Below are 18,729 nucleotides of genomic sequence, written 5' to 3'. Positions count from 1 at the left end.
AGAAGCAGGGTGGCTCAGTGGCCAGAACCTGGGTTTGGGAGTCAGAGGACTTGAGTTCTAATCCAGCTCCCACCACTCATCGGCTCTGTGACTTTGGGCAAGCCACTTCACTCCTCTGGGCCTCTGGTGACCTCATCTGTAAAACGGGGATAAAGACTGGGAGCCCCACGTGCGACGACCTCTTTACCTGGTATCCACCCCGGGGCTTAGAGCAGCGCTTGGCATGTAGTAAGCGCTTAGCAGATTCATTCAATTCACTCGTATTTATTGAGCGCTTCCAGTGTGCAGAGCACTGTACTAAGCACTTGGAATGTACAGTGTATAACAGATACTGTCATGATGATGATTACCAGAATAAGTCCTGGGTGACCCCGGGAATATCCCTGAATCCAGCCAGGATAGGGGGGCTTGTCCTCTGAGGGATGGCTTCCTGTGGTGACTTGTTCCCGCTGCCGGGTACAGGAGACAGCAGGGCTTGGCTCTCCAAGGGCTCTCAGAGGACCAAATGACCCAATTAATAGCCACCATCTAGTTGGTTTTGTTTGTTTTGGGGTGGGAAGGCTCTCTCTGTCTCCCAGGTCCTGCCTTTTCCCCATCCCGTGTTAAACGGAAAGATTGCATTTGCAACTCTTGCTCTGGAAAAAGCCGCCCGTTATCTGCTTCCTCTTCGAAATGCGTGTCACCGTTTCCCTACATACTTTGTTTCCAGCTTGGAAACCGGAGACCACGTTTGGGGGATCTGTTCCGTGGTGGTCGGGCCGACCGAAATTTACGCTCCTAGCATTAGGAATACACGCATCGAGCGTAAGGACGCTTTTCCGAGCGGGCTTCAAAAGGATAAATTTAGGTCTTTAAGAGGAGACGTTTGGAAGAGCAATTGCTGCTAGATTCCATGAGACTTGGTGTAGTAATTTGTATATAGGAAGTACATTTTCCAGTGTACATCAGCTTTCAGACTTCAGATATTTGAGGGACGGATGCTAAACTAAAAAAATAGTGCAATTGAAGACAATAAAACACTTTAGGTGTCGACCATCACCAAAGTTTCCTCATTCTTCTGGTGTCCTTTTAGTTAAATTTCCATAGCACCCTTACTTCAGAGGGCTAAAGATGCTATTAAGAGAATTAGTTTCCACCTACTAGCTCTATTCTCTTTTATTTTGAACGACTACGTTCTATCTGAAAGTATCTTTTCCCTAACAAACCCCATGTTCCTGAGTCATTCAACCTTCATTATTGAGGAGGACCCAGAACTGGACGACGGGTCAGTAGTAGAGAGTGAGCATGTAAAATCACATCTTGGGGAAGAAGTATTTTGTTCTAATCCCAGTGTTTTTATTGGGAACAAAATAGTATGCAGAAAGTACTTCTTCACCTTCAGGGAGTTCAACTGCAGGTGAAGTTGCTGTATTTGACCCTAACTATACTAAGTTTTTAAAGTTTAATCTGCAAGGTTGTTTTCATTCTTTCCTCCCTTTCCCAAGAGTCCATGATACACCACGTTGCATAGACACTTTACTATTGAAGATATAGGGAACTGTTTATAAATGACAAGCATTTCTTTTTAAATAGGAGTTTTCTGTCAGGTTTTTTGTGTGTGTGTGTGCTGGAAAGTTTGGATGTGGATATTAGCCCTTGTTTTAAACATCTCAGTGGTTGGTGAGGGTAGACATTTGCAAAAGGAAAATCTCAAATATGAGACCACTGTGAAGAGGGGGTTTCAGTGAGACTATTATGCTTTTGGTGTATAGCTTCTCAAAAACAATCAATAGTATTGAGCACTTACAGAGCACTATACTCAGTGCTTGGGAAAATACACTAGAACAGAGGTAGGATAGAATCTGTACAATATATTAGCAACTCATATATAATCAAAAATGTAATGCCTTGGAAATGAAAATAGTGCAAGTGTTCTGAAACCTTTTTACGGGGAAATTAAATCGTAAAGTGACTCACCCCTTTGTAGTATATGTGCATTCATAGTTTAGGAGTCAGTGCCTTTTTTCCCCATATATTTAACACAGAGGTGGCTCTTTGCTTTTGTAATCTCCAGACAACAGTGAAATTTTTTGGGCATTTGGATTATTTTTAAATATCTTCCTCCTCCTCCTCCCCCCATAACAATTGTTAAGCACTGTGTGCTAAGTCCTAAGGTAGGTAGAATATAATCAATTCAGGCACAGTCTGTCTACCACATTAGGACTCAGAGGATAGGGGAAAGGGAAAAGTATCATTTTGCAGTTAGTACAATATTCTGGACACTGTGGCTGCTCAATAAATACAATAAATACAGTTGATTAATTTAAAGCTGAACATATTAGAGATTAGCAATGAATTAGTAAATATTCATTCAATCGTATTTGAGTGCTCAGTACATAAGCTGCTTTTCTGCATATTTCCATGCTTTTTTTTTTTTTTTTTTGCTTGTCACAAATTGTAAACTTCATAAAGCAGGGCCTTTACCTTTCAAGCATGATGATGATGATGGTGTTTGTTGAGCACTTACTATGTGCCAAGCACTGGTCCAAGCACTGGGATAGCTACAAGGTAATCAGGTTGTCCCACGTGGGGCTCACAGTCTTAATCCTCATTTTACAGATGAGGTCACTGAGGCATAGAGAAGTTAGATGGCTTGCCCAAGGTCACACAGCAGACGAGTGGCGGAGCCAGGATTAGAACCCACATCCTCTGACTCCCAAGTCCATGCTCTTTCCACTAAGCCACGCTGCTTCCCAAAACTTAACATAGTTTGGGCTGGAATAGGACATTGAGTCGCCAAGTCAAATCCTTATTATTGGGCCTCAGTGAAGAACTCCTAATTCGTCCAAGTCCTATTTAAAATAAATTTGTAGATTTAATGGAAGACCTATTTCATTTTTGGCATTCTCAAACAGGCTCTTCAGGATCTTTTTTTCAAGAAGACTTTTATCTCTAAATTTAATTTTCGGTGTTGAGGTCTGTGCATTCATGCGGAGGTACGTTTTGAAAAAATTATAAAAGCCCCTTTGAAGAATAAAAGTATGATATTTTAGTCATTGTTTACTTTTATCCATGAACAGTTTTTTCAGAAAGTTTTATAGTAAGTTGTGAAATGAACGATATTATTTTAGAAGTTGGGTTGCCCATCCAAAAACTCACATCAGTTGGGAAATATTTTTAATTTCTTTAGCGACAAGAGTTGACCTGTTCACGAACAACTTGCCTATTGGGTTAAACAGGATTTTGGAAGATTAATGTCATCGAAGACAAAGCACAAAATTATTTTTTCTTTTCACATAAATGCATGTTGCAGGTGTTCCTATCTGACAGTTAGAAAAGGGCTTAGTGGTTTCCCTCATTTTCTTTGGACGGTTCAGTGTTTTGAGATGGCCTGCTGGCCTCCTCCACTCCCTGAGGCCTCACAGATTGCAGTGGTCTTTCAACAGTTCATGGCTAGGCCACTCTGAGTGTCACTCTGCCCTTAAAATGCCTTTTTTTTTTTTGGTCCTCCTGGTTTGCCTGTAGCCCTTGAACTTCACCAGGCCGCAACTACTTGGCGAGCCTGCTGTTGCCTATTTTAATCAAGGGTCCCATCATAAAACTGTGTACGATGGAGCCTGCCTTCAGTGCCGCTGAATTGACAGGGGTCCCAGACCTCACTGTTGGAAATCTTGCCTTGATGCCTGGCCACCCGGACAGGGATTGTCTCTATCTGTTGCCGAATTGTCCATTTCAAGAGCTTAGTACAGTGCTCTGCACATGGTAAGCACTCAATAAATACTATTGAATGAATGAATGATGTTGAGCGTGGCTCTTAGGTGATGTTGGTGAAACTGCTTGAGATGTTGCATTGGTGGATCCAGTTTCACCGCCGAATAGGTGGCTGTGGCTTTATGTAACCTCAGTTTGTTAGAAATGTCGATGTTCTGTTGTGAGCAGATTCTGAAATTCTCCAATTTGGTTTTCTGCTTTAATAATAATAATAATAATAATGTTGGTATTTGTTAAGCGCTTACTATGTGCCGAGCACTGTTCTAAGCGCTGGGGTAGACACAGGGGAATCAGGTTGTCCCACGTGGGGCTCACAGTCTTAATCCTCATTTTACAGATGAGGGAACTGAGGCACAGAGAAGTGAAGTGACTTGCCCACAGTCACACAGCTGCCAAGGGGCAGAGCCGGGGTTCGAACCCATGACCTCTGACTCCAAAGCCCGTGCTCTTTCCAGTGAGCCACGCTGCTTCTCGTGTATTCTCGTGCTTTACTTGTGTATACGTCACTGGGTAATACACTGATTAGGTGGCAGAATTTGGCAAGAGCTTTAAATTCTATGTTGCTGATGAAATGTTTTATAATAGGACTTCCCAGGTAAAGGCGGTTATGACCTCAATTTTTCTCAATCTTGTTAATTCATATCCCTATGTTTACTATTGATAAATGGGATATTTATTGCTTACGATGTTGCCAAACATTTTACAGAACGCTGGGGTAGATGCGAGATGATAAGGTCGGACACAGTCCCGCAGGTGCTCACAGCCCTAAGAGGGAAGGAAAACAGGTATTGCCCATAGTGGATACTGAAAATGAGGCAGTATGGCTGAGGCTGTTTGAGGCTGAGGCTCAGTTTCCATGGCTGAGGAAACTGAGGCACAGAGATGTTGTGACTAGCCCACTGTCACACATCAGGCAAGTGGCAAAGCTAGAACCCAGATCCTCTGACTCCCAATCCCATGCTCTTTTCACTAGACTACACTGCTTCTCTTTTCTCCGAAGTCGTTCAGTCATCCGCGTGTTATCTCGCATGTCTGCCTGAAGAGCCGAGTAGTCATCGGCACGTAGTTTTCTGAATGATTGTCTCAGTGACCCTCAGTCGCCCGGAGGGTCAGAAGCAAACTCGATCTCCAGTTCCCTGGTCCATCTTCAAGCTTGGTGGCCCATTTTCCCTCCTACTTAGATTGTGAGTCCTGTGTGGGCCAGAACTGACCCAATTATCCATATCTTCCCTAGTGCTTAGAACAGTGCTTGACCAAATAGTAAATGCTTAATGAATACCACAATTATTATTATTACTATTATTAATTACACAGCCCAGAGCCCATCACCCATCCCTCTTGTACCTGAGCTCTTTCAATTCTGACTTGATCTTGAGCCATGTCATGTTCTTAAGGTTTAATGGCTTATTCCAGAATGCTCCACTAATGTATAAACACGATCATATGCCGAGCTGAGATTTTATATCAAACTTTAAATATCCAAATTCACTGTGAGACTTTCAGGAGAACATCTCAATGACTGTGCATGATCGAATAGCTGAGAAGCCATGAAATGACAAGTGGTTCTTGAAAGTTAAAAACTGTTAAGATCTTTTAGGGGGGAAGAAACTGCAGAGAAGAGTGGTCATCTTTAGAAGAAATAGTGTAAATCATGAGATGGTACTTAGCATTTTCTTATTTGACTTCCTTCTCTTGTTCTCTTTCCATTAATCAATTTGTCATCTTTATTTTTTTTTTTCCATTTTGGATACTGTTCATTTTATTACTTAACAGACTCTGGAGTCCTTCCTGATGCTCTTTTGCTCCACAAATTGGTACCCAGTTCTTTATTTGGAATGGAATTGATAAAACGAGTAACTTAAGATGGTGTAGCATGCCTTTATAGTGGTTCATAGCAGTCGGCAAATCACAGTGGAAATTTTTCCTAAAGCCAAACACAACAACCCATCTCAGTGATTTGCAGTAATTAGGGGAGAGATGACTTGGCTAATAGAAAAGTAAGGAGGCAATTTAAAGCTCAAGCAGGTAGCTGGGGAGGTAGCACTGAGATTTTTGGGCCAAGGTGGTAGATGACAACTCCCTATTTGACCCATCTGACATGGAAAAAAGTATTTCAGTTTCCTAGTAGAATAAATAGGATGTACAAAATCAGAAACTTCTTTGTACCCAGGGTTTTATGACACGCTTTTCAGATGCAAGTGCTTGAAATCCTTCGTCATTCAAGTTCTCTTTTTCTGTTGAGGAAAATTCTTAATAGATTGTGGACTTGAGTTATCTATTAAAAGAAGGTTTTAAATTCAAAATGAAGTGGGGTTAAAGTTCGCAAGGCAGTGTGTTTTCCACAGAAAATATGCTACAAAGAGTTTAAATTTAGATGAATATGTTTTACAGTTATTTTCCATATTTAACTTTTTCCATGCCACCTAGGTTAAATCTATATCAACATATATTTAACAATAGACTAAGTGCAGATAAAACTAAACAAATACTAACCAAAAACTGTGCGTTGCCACTTCAAGTTCCCACCGTGGTTCATTGCACATTATTTTGAAAATATTCCTTTCTCCATGGACTTTTAGTTTTCTAGCATTTTTCATTAATTCTTTCCCCTAAAACATTTTAGGTTTGTTGCCACGAGTCATTTTTATGCACCAGATGGTGATTTTTCAGTGTGTGACTTTCTTTCAGAAGCTTAAACTTTACACACTCAAATCCGCTGTAACATTTTGGCCTAGAAGATTATTAAGTACATAGGGAATGGTTTTCCAACAGCGTGAACCTGTTGGCTGCAGTGTGTCAAAATGTTCAAAGAAACCGTTTCAGTATCCGTGCGCTTAGTACTGAGCGGATGAGTAATATCGCATGAGTTTTCCATAATGCAAGATTTTGTAAGAAGGTAACCTCCCTCCAATAGAACTGGATCTATTGTATAAGAAAAATCAGGTCACAAGTTGTTAATATTCTGTTCCTAGACATTTAGTTGAATCTCCAAAAAAATTATCCATTGCAGATCCTATTAGAATACAATTCCTTTGATTATGTGAAATTACCAGTCATCCAGAATGTGTGCTTAAAAAGGATAAGTATCTGTGATTAAAGTTCTGATTTCAGTCACAAGAGTACATAGGTAATTTTAGAAGCCATGACAGAGAAGGGATAAATATAGTATCGTATAATTTAGGGAGACTAAATCAAGATAGAAACCCAATTTAATGTGTGATCCTGTTATCTTTTTCTACAAAAAGGAAATTTGGAAGAATGCCATTCGGGCATAATAATTGACTACATTGGGAGATGCTATTGCTAATGAAGACAGTAAAAACAGGATCCTAGTATGTCCTGGAAATAAATTGTCAATCAAAGAATAAATCAGATGTTGATTTGCTAATCAAAAGGATACCTTAAAGGATTTTTTTTTGTATTCCTTTTTTCCCCAGTATTTTGACATCAGTTCTATAATTTTGTTCCCTTAACATCCCTGTGAGTCAAGGAAAGGTAGGTATTATTTCTCCATTTTACATGGGGAAACCAAGACACAGAATAATTGAGGGACTCGTTGAAGGTCCATTTAAAGGACTGGTCTCCTAACTCCCAGATCTGTGATCTTCCTACTAGACCACTCTAGACAAAACTTAGACTGTCAAGAGAAACATTAGCAAATTGCAGTAGATGGGGTTTTAAATTGTCATATGTTCATGCTGCACATAAGATACATATCTTTTCTTCCTCAGTTTGACAGTATCACTGCGTTTCTTTAAAAAATAATCTCCTGTCCTTGGCCAGAAACCAAAAGAATAGGAAGAAGAGGTCTGCCATAGCAGCTTAGGCTTCCTGATCCATGGATTTGTGCCTACCTCCTATAGCAGTATATTCACATTTATAAAGTACCTATGTGATGTACAGTAATAAGCACTATGTAGATTTTCTAGATACTGATCATCATGCATGTAAAACACCAAGATACATACGCTTATGAAATCCTTAGTAGTTGGACGAGTTCATGTACTTAACCTTTAAATTAAGGGACCAGAGAGACTCTCCTAGTAATTATGTTTGGTAGTGCATAATGAATGAAAAACCAAAGGAATGCCATTATTCTAGACTTTAAGGCCATTATGGGCAGGGAACGTGCTAATTCTCTTGTGCTTTCCCAGACGCTCAGTACAGTGTTCTACACATAGTAAGCGCTTCATAAATTCCACTGATTGAACCTGACGATGCTTTCAGTTTACATAACCTCCGGAGACCATGCGTTTCATACGGTTACAATGCCTTTCCCAAATAAACGTTTCTCTCTGTTTGATGCTTTCATTTGGCGCCTCCTAATTATGGTGGTATTTAAGTGCTTACCATGTGCTAAAACTGTACTAAGCACTGGGGTAGTCAGGAGATAATCAGGTTGGACATAATCCCTGTCCACACCTCTCATCCTGGTGGTGCGATCTATAAGCACAACTATTCCAGGTGTATTTTGTTTACAGCCATCTATTTTTTTATGAAAATGGTATTTGTTAAGCATTTACTGTATGTCAGGCACTGTACTAAGCACTGGTAGAGTAATCAGGTTGGACACGGTCCATATGGGGCTCACGGTATTAATCCCCGTTTTACAGATGAGGTCACTGAGGCACAGAGAAGTTTGATGACTTGCCTGAGGTCACACAGCCATTCTTTCAGCCTTCTTATATAGGGACTTTAAAGCCCCACCATTTTCTTTCTGTCTTACATGGAGTCTTTTTATGTAATCTTATGTGGAATTTACACACACATACTCCCTTCCCCACCCCAATCATGTTTTTTGGCCTTTTCTGTACAGTCTCCATCTTCACCACTTTCTTAAGAGATGACAACCTGGACGTCACTCAGTGAACCAGAAATAGGTGTTAGTTTTGATAAGTGGTAAAGCTAGTCTTATTTCTGTACCCTTCCTCATGATATCCATACGTACTGACAGTGCTTTTTAGTGAAATGAATATCAGGAGGGGTCAGCTACCCAGGTTCTCAAAATGCTTCACTTACTTCTTAGAAGTATGTTAAGAGCTTTCTTGTTGTAAGAAGCTACAATTACACTCCACTTAGTAGCATTCAATGTCAGTTTACCAGGTGGGTGTTACTGATGCCAGGTAATTTCAGCATTTAGAACTAATCGCACTTGGTCAAAGGGGATCTTGTCAAGTGAAGAAATCATAATACCTTTGGAATAAATTCAAGGAAATTAGTTACAGATGGGATGAGAATTCTGCATCTTGGGGCAGAGGCATTCTTGGGAATTAATGGTCATCAGACAATAGATAGAAACTTCAGTGACTTGGATAAAATATATGTGCCACTGAATTCTTTGAACCCACCTAAAGCCTTGCTATCAAAAGGAAAAAAAATAAGTTGATTATTTAAAAACACTCACGTGGAAATGACTTCTCTAAGATGTCTTCAGAGTGTTTGTACTAAAATTAAAACGTTGCTTTCAATCTTAGGTTCAGTAAAACCTATTGATTTTAAAGATCCCGAGCGCATCACAAACCAATGGTAGTGTTCTGTTTTTTTAAACAACATCTAAATGGAGATAAACTGGGAATTTTGAAAGGGTAGGTGTACAGAAATTTCTCTTTAAGAACAATTCTGCCTCTATTTCGAATGCAAGTCTACTTCATGGTGCAGCAGTTGTGTGTTCCTTGGAAACCCGGCTGTATCATGGAATGTGTTTTCTGTACACATACGTACAATCTCATAAGTTTCATTCGAGAACAAGCCCTTATCGTCTTTAAAACACTCAATCAACTTGGCCCTTTCCTGTTTTGCCTCGCTGATTTCTTACTACAACCCAGCCCGCACACTCTGCTCCTCTAACGCCAGCTCACTGTAATCTCATCTGCATTGCCATTCCGGTTCTCTGGCATGGAACTCCCTCCCCCTTCTTATATGACAGACCACCGCTTTGTTTCCACTTTTAAAACCCCCCTAAAATCATAATCTCCTCCAAGAGGCCTTCCCTGACTAGCCCTTGTTTCCCCTACTCCTTCTCACTTCTCTGTTGCCTATGCATCATGGATCTGTAGCCTTCGAGAACATGATATTTTCCCTTCATCACTTTTGTATTTATCTGTATTGTATTTTAATATTTGCCTCCCTTGCTAGACTGTAAACTGCTTGTGGGCAGGGAGCATGGAGAAGCAGCGTGGCTCAGTGGAAAGAGCACGGGCTTTGGAGTCAGGGCTCATGAGTTCGAATCCCAGCTCTGCCACTTGTCGGCTGTGTGACTGTGGGCAAGTCACTTAACTTCTCCGTGCCTCAGTTCCCTCATCTGTAAAATGGGGATTAAGACTGTGAGCCCCACGTGGGACAACCTGATTCCCCTATGTCTACCCCAGCGCTTAGAACAGTGCTCGGCACATAGTAAGCGCTTAACAAATACCAACATTATTATTATTATTAACTGTCATTCTCCCAAGCACTTAGTACAGTGCTCTCCACACAGTAAGCACTTAATAAACGCCGTGGATTTCATTTTCATTTTGCTCACTCTGATCCTCTAACACCAGCCTACTCACTGTATGTAGATCTTGTCTCTCTTGCCGTCAACCCCTTGCCCAAGTCCGCCTCTTTATTTATGACAGACCACCACTCTCCTCACCTTCGAAGTCTTTTTAAAATCATATCTCCAAGTGGCCTTCCCTGATTAGTCCTGTTTTTCCTACTCCTTCTGCGTCGTCACCTAAGCCCTTGGATGGATGTCCTTTAAGGACTTGGTGTTCACCCCACCATTTAATGTACATGGTTGTAATTTATGTTAATGTCTGCCTCCCCCTCTAGACTGTAAGCTTCTTGGGGGCAGGGAACGTGTCTACCAACCCTGTGCCGTACTCTCCCAAGCACTTACTCTTACTTGCTCTCCAGAGAGTAAGTGCTCAATAAATGCCACCGCTTGATTTACAGCTTTTCATCTCTTCAAGAACTCCACGAAATAGTCAAAGTATTCATCTTCATTTCAGGGAAATGTAAGCCTCTCCAGTGTTTTTCTTCAGTACACAATCACTATACATTTTATTAAGAGACGTGCTTTCCAGATGGGTCCTCATTCAGCCACGTTCTTAAACCAAACTGTAGAAGTACTTTTACATTTTCAGAATGTTTGTAGATTCACTTTTTCTTCTTCCCATTCAGAAAATCAGAGCAATACTGCAACGCGAGATGTGCATATTAAGCCTTCATTTTGATAGTAATTGAAGAACTTTCCTTTTGACCTAAAAGATGGATGTGAGGTACTTTTCCTTTTAAAAAAAAATTCTGGAATTTTTTTTGATGTAGCTATTTCTAAAACAAGCTTCCCCTACCCAGTTGTGGGGATTAGATTCTGTCAGGTACTCCAGCTGGCGAATCCACACTTGGTTAAGAACAAAGGTTTGAAGAATAAGGAGGGTTAAGGAAGTTCGCAGCACCACCCACTTTGTGGGAAATTGACTGTTACAGTAAAAAGTGCTTAATGGGCACCTAAAGGAAGCTATAGTATGTGAAACTCATTTATGCTTTGGTCAGTTTCTGTGTAATTTGAAAAGCGTTGTGACAATAACTTGACAGTTACAGCACTAACTGAAGAATGCTTGCAACACAATAAACTACTGCTGCAGAAAAATTCAATCAGTCATTTATTGAGCATTTAGTCTGTGCAGAGCACTGTACTGAGAGCTTGAGAGAGTATATATAATACTGTAAAAATGCAGTGTAAGGGCTGTGGGTAATGAACGGCATTCTAGCCTGCTTGAAATGACAAGATGCCTCTATACGTGGCCGTAGAAAATCGATAGTATTTACTGAGCGCTATATTAAGTTATTAACAGAAGGAGATGACATGATCTCTGCTGATAAGGAGCTTACAATCTAATGGAAAACATTGGCTGTGACTGTGTAATAATGACTACACATTTCCAACTGGTGTTGGAAAATCCGTGGTTTGTGAGAAAAGCCTATACTCGGTAGTAATGCCAACTTTGGACAGTGCTCTGTACTAAACCCTTGGGAGAGCCCAACAGAAGTAAAGGTCACAATCCCTGTCCTCAAGGATCGTACTGTCTGTAGTTGGAGTCAGAAATTTATTTACTTTTGGGAGCTAATGAGATATAGTAGGGTTTAACAAGAGAAAGATGGGTAAGTGAATAAATATGTGGTTAAGTGGACTTCAATCAATATGTGCCGAAGTACTGAGTGGTGGTTGTGAGACCATGACCAGGGGTTGCCACTTGAAGAATGTGGGATTTCAGCAGAGCTGTAAAGGTAGAAAAGTGGTGGGGCTGACAGAGGGAAGGAGTTCTAGGTACATGGAAGGCATAAGCAAGGGGCAGGAGGTGGGAGAAGTGGGAAAGGTGAGAGTGAGGGACAGCGATAAGGTTTCCTTGGTTAGAAAAGAGTTTGGCAAGTAGTGGGTCAAGAGGGCAGTTAAAGGAGAGTCCTGGTGCAGGGCCCTCAAGTCAACTAAGAGTTGTTACTTGACCTAAATGGAAATTGATAGCTATTGGAAGATTTTTGAGGAGAAATTTATCTGGAGAAGGACTTGCAAACCCGTAGTCTCTTGAAACTGGTCGGCCTAAGGCACTTTTTAGGCCAGAGATTAGATTTGATTGAAAAGAAAAAAAAGAAACCAAAATGTGTCCTCAAAGAAGGTTGAAAAGCAGCGTGGCTTAGTTGGAAGAGTACAGGCCGGGAGTCAGAGCATCTGGGATCTAATCCCAGCTCTGCCATTTGTCTGCTGTGTGACCTTGGGCAAGTCACTTAACTTCTTGTGCCTGTTACCTCATCTGTAAAATGGAGATTAATACCGTGAGCCCCATGTGGGACATGGACTGTGTCCAACCTGACTTGACTGGCTTGTATCTACTGCAGTGCTTAGAACAGTGCCTGGCACATAGTAAGCATTAACAAATACAATTAAAAAAAATAGGTGATAATTCCTTTAGCGTTTATCTGAGGACATTTTGTGCATTTTTATACATAGAATTATCATCACTGTAGAATGCAAACATTGTAGAATGCAAACCATTCAGCTACATGAGACTAAAACTGGTGAGGAAGGAAGGTTCCGATTAATATTGAGAAAATTTCAGCTAGCTAGGATTGCCATCTGAGTGTTCAACGACCCTCGGGAGAAAGAGTGGAAATGTTCTTTCAAAATACTGTACCTTTTAATGGAAAATATTCTTCGCTTAAATCGTTTTGTAATGCTATACCTTTTGAATAATTAGCATGCTTGCGTGCCATAGTTGAAGGGTAAATGCAAGTGCTTCACCATTTTGCCGAGAGAAAGGAACCGGGTCCTCAAATGCTTTCCTGCCACACATTGCTGGTAATGGCTGGAGTGGAGGTGGGGAGGGGATGTAGCTGTGGGGAGTTCCCAGTCGGATGCAGATGAGGAATGGAAATGTTGCCCATCGAACTGCTCCCTGGATGCTTGTGTGAGACCTATTGCCAGCAGGGAGGAACATTGTAAAGGAATCCATATATAGACTATGTAGAGGAGAAGTATTTTGTTTTCAGGGATCATTAAGGAAACTATGCTTCCTTAAGTATAGAAATATGTGTTAGGCTTATTTTAAAGACCGGATTAAGGATTTTAGTAAGATTGATACATCATAAATAATTGGTACTAGTTAGGGAATTGGGCTGACTTGTTTGTTCCCTTTTGTGACCTGATTTTAACAGCATATCTTCTATATTTCAGGTCTCAGCACAAAATGAACATAATTAGGGAAAATAAAGACTTGGCTTGTTTCTACACAACAAAACATTCATGGAGGGGAAAGTGAGTATAATATTTTCTCTCTTCTGTTTCCATAAAGGGATACCTTACATTGCTAATCTGGTACTGTTCAGTCAATGGTGTGAAATAGACTGTAGTAACATGGCGTAGCAAATTTCTTTTAGCCTTTTCCCTTTACCAGAAACCTAAATGAAACATGTCACATGTTGATCTGACTTTGGGCTCATGAGGCTTTTGGTGGGGAGGAGAAATTGAAAAAAAAGAAAACCAAAAACAGATCTCGCACCATCTCACATGTAAGTGGTAAAAAAAAAAAAAGCTAACGTTGTCAGTTGTATTTATTGAGCCGTCGGGACGTCGAGCCATGTACTGGGTGCTCAAACATTCCCAGAACCGCGCACCAGTTACAGGGGTGGACAAACCACCTCACTGGCAGGGCCGCCCTGCCTCTGGGGATCTCTCGCCGTCCCTTTTCTTCACCTCAGCGACCCAGGTAGTGTGGATGTTTGGCAGTTCTGGGTAAGTCTGCCTTTTGCCCTTGATCCTTCTTGGCTACCTCCTTATAGAGTCGTGATAGATTCATGTCCATGTCATGGGAAGGATGGTGAGCCTAAAGAAAGCGGAATCTTTGAAGTCTCAAAAGCCCATCATTAATGCCACCTTAGGCCCCTGTGCTCTAACTAGAAGAAATATTCATATCTAATACTGAATGATCGGTGTCTACCCACACTAACGTGATAGAGGCTTCCTGCTTGTTTTGCTTTTTAATATGTTAGAGAAAATATTTAACATGATTTCTTCAGTAAAGAACTCTGTTTGAAAAAAGCTGGAGGTATTTTATGTGAAGGTATATTAAGTGGGAAGAAGCAGATAGTTGTCTTTTTTTTTTTTTTTTTAAAAAAAGGCACCTTCCCAGCATATATTCAAGTGAAAGAACTGCAGTTGAGTCTTATCGGAATCTTGACACTGCATTCCTTGTCAACCTGTTCCGTGATTTCCTCCCCACCTCTTCTCTTAACTTTTTTTCTTTTCCATTTAAATATACCTTCCCAGGATTTTATATTATGTCAGCTCACTTCGTTCCCGAAATTTGTGTAGATGTGTTTAAATATCTTCTTTAGTTATTTATTGCTCTAATTATTTTCTTATCCCACCATAGATGCATTCAGTGACTTTATTCTGCCCAAGGAGTTTGCTGAGGGATGCACGAAACGGACACATTTGCTAATCAAATACCGCTGTTGATTTTGTGATTAATTATTCTCGTTTAGAGATTCAGAATTTCCGGAGCGGTGTTGTAGCATTTCTTAGCTGACACGGCATTTGGAGAAGTTTGAGCAGTACTTTACTTCTCCCTTTCATTGGGGAAAGGGAGGTTTGAACTTATGTAGAACCTCAGAACATTTGCCAACATTCCCTTCCAATAAGCTCTTGTCTAAGTTATCTTCTAAATCCTACTTTTCTGTAAAGCATCCGTAGAAGTGTGTATAAAAATATTTAAATTCCTGATCAGCATTGGTAATGATGAATGGTCGCAAGTAAGCATAGAGGTCATTGTATGTTGTTCTTCTGGAGAAGGTCGGCTCATTGAGAAAAGCCTTAGGTTCTTTTAATCCATGGTAGGTCAGAAAATTTCAGAGCTGAATGCCTTACTTGAAAAATGTGTATCCTACCTTCAGTTTTCCAAAATGGAAACCTTGAGGTGACAGGAGAGCACAGTGGCTTCTCTTAGTCATTATGAAGAGGCATAGAAAGACAATATTTTTTGTTTGGGAAGCCAGAGCCCCAAACACATAGGATTTTGTGGACTGCAGTCTACACTCTAAATTGTATTTGGAAGCAGTGATGGTTGATATTAGCCACAGAGTGAAAGAGCAGGCTCATACTGTGAGCATTCCAGAAATCCAGGCCGGCCACTGGTGCCAGGTTTAAGCAGCCCGACCGACCGGCTCCCGGGATTCGTGGAGGGCCGAGGGCCAACAACCGCAGGGGAGTCGAACCAAGCCAGAAGTGGCCGGAAATTCACTTTGGCAGGGCTGAGATGCCCAGAAGCTACCCCTGGCCTTCTGGGCCCCTAGGGCAACTGCTCATGCATACGAAATCCCCGTAGGGGCCTATCGGGCCACTTGAGGTTTGTCCCAGCTCACTTCCAGGTTGTTGGCACGCCCACTGTCGTGATTGCTACCAGGTTTCTAGCCCATGCACGTTGTGTCATGTGCATAGTGATTAGAATGCCCAAATGATCAGAAACAGTGGTTGGCAAGATACTGGACTCTGTTTAGCTCTGTGAAATATTTTGGTCCTTTACTAGAAATGAGACTCGTTCAGAGTTAAATTCATCAATTTTAGAGCTGTGAAGTTAATTGCTAAAGCTTCCGGGTCAGTGGAAGCAAAGTTACTGGTAGGTGTGGTGGTATTCGGTTAATCCTAGGTGTATTATGAAGAGGAAGCCCCTGGTTGTCTCAGGTTATTCTGTTCATGGAACACAGGTCTGAGATTCTCGAAAAAAAAAGCAACAAACAAAAAACCTGTCTAAGTCATGTCTAATTAAAGGGCAAGATAATCCTTTGAAATCCAGTGAGGTTTTAATCCGATTAAGTCTGAAATGAGATGACATAACCCTAACACTTCAGTATTCCACACTGATGGAGTAGATTTCCAACTCTGTAGGTAGCCACAGATGGGACAGAAATGAGCGTTCAGTGAGTACCATTGAGTGAATGAAATGAGGTTACTGCCCTTGGCTGCTAATTTCTTGGTAACCAATTTAAGTAAAGACCTTGGGGCCCTTACACCATCAAGCACATTTCAGTTTGTACCTCGGGATAGGCACAGCCTCCCACACACGTGTGGGCACGCACTTCTACCCGTGAAAAGGCTTAGCAATTAGAGTTACACAGTTCCTGACTTATCTTGTCAAGTGGTAAAGGCGGTGTATAGAGTGTTGAGTTTCTCCTGTATCTTTTTAGGAATGTAACATATGATGCAACGACTTAAAGAGCAAAGGTTACTGTAAGAAAGCTTACAAAGCAAAAATTACTAATGAGCTTTTTAAAACAGTTCAAGAGTACACTGTCTGAAGTTCAGAACTGATTTAAGCAAGCTAGTCTTCCGTCGTACTCTCCCAAGCACTTAGCTGAGTGGTGTGCACATGGTAAATGTTTAGTTGGTACCATTGATCGACTGCTTAACCACTGGGCAGAAGAGGGCTTAATTTGAGGTAATGTTTATGAAGATTGTGTTAAATACAGAGGCTGTGTTTTTCATCTTTCCATTCATGTGACTTTGAAATTTTATTTATATGAAACTCCAGCCCATGGGAAGCTGGTATAGAGCATACTGATTGCCTTGGTCCGTCTTTTGTCTCTAAGGGTAGCGTCTCCCTCCCCCCAACACACACACACACACACACACACACACAATCCTCAAGTGGTGTTACATTGGTAGCCGGGCGGAGGTGACTGAATAATAATAATGATGGCATTTGTTAAGCGCTTACTATGGGCAAAGCACTGTTCTAAGCGTGGGGGAGGATACAAAGTGATCAGGTTGTCCCACTTGGGGCTCACAGTCTTAATCCCCATTTTACAGATGAGGGAACTGAGGCCCAGAGAAGTTGTGACTTGCCCAGAGTCACACAGCTGACAAGCGGCTGAGCTGGGATTTGAACCCATGACCTCTGACTACCCAGCTCGTGCTCTTTCCACTAAGCCATGTATATACTTATGGTAATTGTGATACTTATTATGCACTTAGTATGTTCCCAGCATTGTTAAGGTGCAGGGGTAGATGCAACTTAATCAAACAATCAGATCCCACTTGGACCTCATTGTCCAAGTAGGAGGGAGTAGGATTTAATCCTCATTTAACAGGAGAGGAAGCCGAGGTAGAGAAGTTAAGTGACTTGCCTAAGGTCATACAGCAGGAAAGTGGCAGAGGCTGGATTAGACCCCAGGTCCCCTGAGTCCCAGCTTTCTCCACCAACGTTCTCCACCAAGTCATACTGCTTCTCGACATAGACATTCCTCTGTTATTTTTGCTGTAGAGAAGAGTTTAGCAGTAATACCATTTGGCCACTTCTGTGGAGGCCCAATGTTTGCTTTCAGCTTAAAACTCCTTAAAACCAACCTTGGCTGCACCATATAGATGTCCTTAGTGTTTCAAGTACACACCTTTGATAGTGGTTTATGAAAGCTCGTTGTGGGCGGGGAATATGTCTGCTTATTGTTTCCCAAGGGCTTAGTACAGTGCTTTGCACACAGTAAGCGCTCAGTTGTTGTTTAAAAAAAAAAAAGTCTCCCTTAGAGGGTTTGCTCCTTGTGGGCAGGAAGTGCCATTTTTTAGCTTTATATTTCACCAAAGCCTAACTTGCCGCAATGCTTAAATGTTATTGCTATTTCTGTTTTAGCGTATTGTTTTGATTGATTTTAATCTTAGAATACATTAAAACGCTGTGCCGTACTCCTTTGAAAAACTACACTTTGTTTAGTGTGCTTTTGCTTAATAGGGTTTTCATCGAACCAATTAAGAGTACTTACCATGTCTAGCAGTTTTCATCACGTCCCTGATATTTCATTCAGATATTAAAATGATGCTTTTAAATTCCTTAATATCGGATGCATTGATTATGTTCTTATCATATACTGAAAATATTGAGTGTGTATTTTTGACAAAGTCTATTAAACACTGATGCCTGGATATTCAAAAATACAGCAAAGCTTCCATAGTGGCTTTGCACTTTTGCTTAAGCAGGAACACCTACCCCTTTTCTTCCTCTTTGAAATAACTTCCTTTGAGTTGAGGGAAATTTTGTTTCCATCAGAAAGAGTGGCCTGTCTGTACGCATTTTATACACTTTGGGTCTTCTGAGAGAAAACCTATGTATGCTCATTTGACCACTTAGAGTGCCCACATCAGTTTTCTCCTTATTTTTAATGGTCGATTTTCCCTTCTAATAAACATGCTTCAGGTGATAGGTGGTATTAACTTCCCGTCTCCCTATTAGGTTTTCAATTCGGCACTGGGCATTAAAAAAACCACGTTTCAAAGAAAACTGATGCACCAGTGAAATTACATATATCCTGGAAAAGAAGAGGAAATAAATATACCCTTCTTCCTGTTTGAAGCCTCTTCCTGCCTTAAGGCTGTCAAACTGTATCCCTTCACTTTTAAAGCCCTCTTAATAAGCCTCCTCCTCTAAGAGACATTCTCTACTTATCCCTACGTTGTTA

The 18,729-nt window shown here is 41.0% G+C and overlaps 1 protein-coding gene across 4 annotated transcripts in view; it reads left to right on the top strand.

Annotated features, from left to right (window-relative positions):
* DNAJC13 (DnaJ heat shock protein family (Hsp40) member C13) overlaps positions 1 to 18,729 on the top strand; it is a 110,487-nt gene that overhangs the window by 3,798 nt on the left and 87,960 nt on the right. For 3 of the 4 annotated variants that reach the window (XR_003761411.2, XM_029070119.2, XM_029070120.2), the window contains exons 2-3: positions 10,912 to 11,009; positions 13,460 to 13,540. Coding sequence is in view for 3 of the 4 variants with exons in the window: in XM_029070119.2 (XP_028925952.1) it covers positions 10,999 to 11,009; positions 13,460 to 13,540 (92 nt within the window). In the remaining variant the exon portion in view is untranslated. The remainder of the gene's footprint in view (positions 1 to 10,911; positions 11,010 to 13,459; positions 13,541 to 18,729) is intronic. The other variant, XM_029070121.2, reaches the window with a different exon arrangement.

This window comes from Ornithorhynchus anatinus, chromosome 8 (genome assembly GCF_004115215.2).
Source record: "Ornithorhynchus anatinus isolate Pmale09 chromosome 8, mOrnAna1.pri.v4, whole genome shotgun sequence".
NCBI classification, from domain to species: Eukaryota; Metazoa; Chordata; class Mammalia; order Monotremata; family Ornithorhynchidae; genus Ornithorhynchus; species Ornithorhynchus anatinus.
This window is presented reverse-complemented; position numbering and strand designations above follow the sequence as displayed.